This window comes from Ceratina calcarata, unplaced genomic scaffold, assembly GCF_001652005.2.
Source record: "Ceratina calcarata isolate Rehan_Ccalc_2016 unplaced genomic scaffold, ASM165200v1 scaffold2494, whole genome shotgun sequence".
Classification (NCBI taxonomy): Eukaryota; Metazoa; Arthropoda; class Insecta; order Hymenoptera; family Apidae; genus Ceratina; species Ceratina calcarata.
The window spans coordinates 3,665-5,113 of record NW_017146952.1 but is presented as its reverse complement, the minus strand read 5'-3'; the positions used below and the strand labels follow the sequence as shown (position 1 = coordinate 5,113).

General features: G+C 36.2%; 1 protein-coding gene across 1 annotated transcript; it reads right to left on the bottom strand.

Annotated features, from left to right (window-relative positions):
* Positions 1 to 43: 43 nt before the first annotated feature.
* Positions 44 to 1,443, bottom strand: LOC108622849 (neurocalcin homolog; the record flags this gene model as incomplete). Its single annotated transcript, XM_018020953.2, has 3 exons — positions 606 to 1,443; positions 413 to 531; positions 44 to 232 (listed from the first exon to the last, which is right to left on the bottom strand). Coding segments are annotated over exons 1-3 (378 nt in total), but the record flags the coding sequence as incomplete, so codon positions are not given.
* Positions 1,444 to 1,449: the final 6 nt, after the last annotated feature.

The window sequence follows — 1,449 nt, the reverse complement described above, 5'->3', positions numbered from 1 at the left end:
TTGAAGAAATGAAATTGTAGTGTATGTAATATCTCGTGCTTACCGTAACGATTTCCAACATTTCCTGCCGCGAGATGTATCCGTTCCCATCTAGATCGTACATGCTGAATGCCCACTTCAATTTCTGTTCCACTCTGCCGCGAGACGTGACGCTGAGTGCACATAAAAATTCCCGGAAATCGATTGTCCCGTCACCGTTAGCGTCGAATGTTCTGAACACGTGTTCTGCAAACTTTGAAACACGATGTTCTACCATAATAATACGATCAAACATTGCACGATGTTTAAATAAAATTTAAAGTAAGGTCTTGGGATGAAATTGGGACGGAATTAAACTTCTCCAAAAGTGAAAATTAAGATAGGAGCGTTAAAATATTTTTTATTTTTTTTGGCAAGCATCTCGTTGTTGTACCTTAGAAGCATCACCATAGGGGAAGAAATTCCCGTAGATTTTCTTGAATTCCTCTACGCTGAGGTGTCCACTTGGACAGTCCTTCAAAAATCCTTTGTACCATTCGTGGATCTCGGCATCTTTGAACAAGAACGATAAATATAGTTAAGTGACGTAATAAGATCGTGATGGCTATATTAAAAGTATTTCGTACCTGAGAATTCTGTGTTCGCCTTGAGGTCTTCAAGAACTTCTGGTTTCAATTTGCTGTTCTGTTTCCCCATGGCTCTGTTCCGTGTTTTCCGGTCTCACGAATTTAATTAGCTTTATTAATCGCTAACTAAATCTACTATTCTACCAGTGCTGTTTTGAAACAGCACTTCGTGGCCGGGCACCTCTGAAAAACGAAAATATTTCGATGAATATTCATAATTAATTCTCTCGTGACGAAATTAATGAGGTTCCGAACGGAAACCGGGTTTTTCATGAGTTTCTCTGTCTCTATCAAGCTGAGAATTTTCAAGGAATTTCTGTGCTAAAAAGGGCGGAGAATATAACACTTAAACTTAATTATACCAATGAGAAATCATGATAATCGCTATTAACGTTTTCTAATTTTCTATGTGTACAAATGAATGTTAACGTTTACATCGTCATCAAACGCAGCCATCCGCATTCATACAACTGTAACAACGTTTATTTATAATTTTTATTAAAAAACCGTTCTTTAACAATAATCGTGTGTGGTGTGTTTATTAACGTCTTAGCCAAATAAATTAAACATTTAATCAACGGATCCCTCGGAATGTTTATAAAGCATCTTTTTTCCTTTCACTGTTGTTGCAAAATCGAACACTGTCTGTACCCTATACAACAATTTAAACAATATATTGTTGAACAATCGTAGACAAAAGTTTATACAGAGAATGTTTTACAAAGAACTCGTCCGCCTTTAATTATAATACAATTATTCATGCAACATTGCGACACACAGTAATTGTAACAAGTATCTTTTCTAACGTATCAGTCAAAGCAGACAGAGATCTTACGAGAATTAT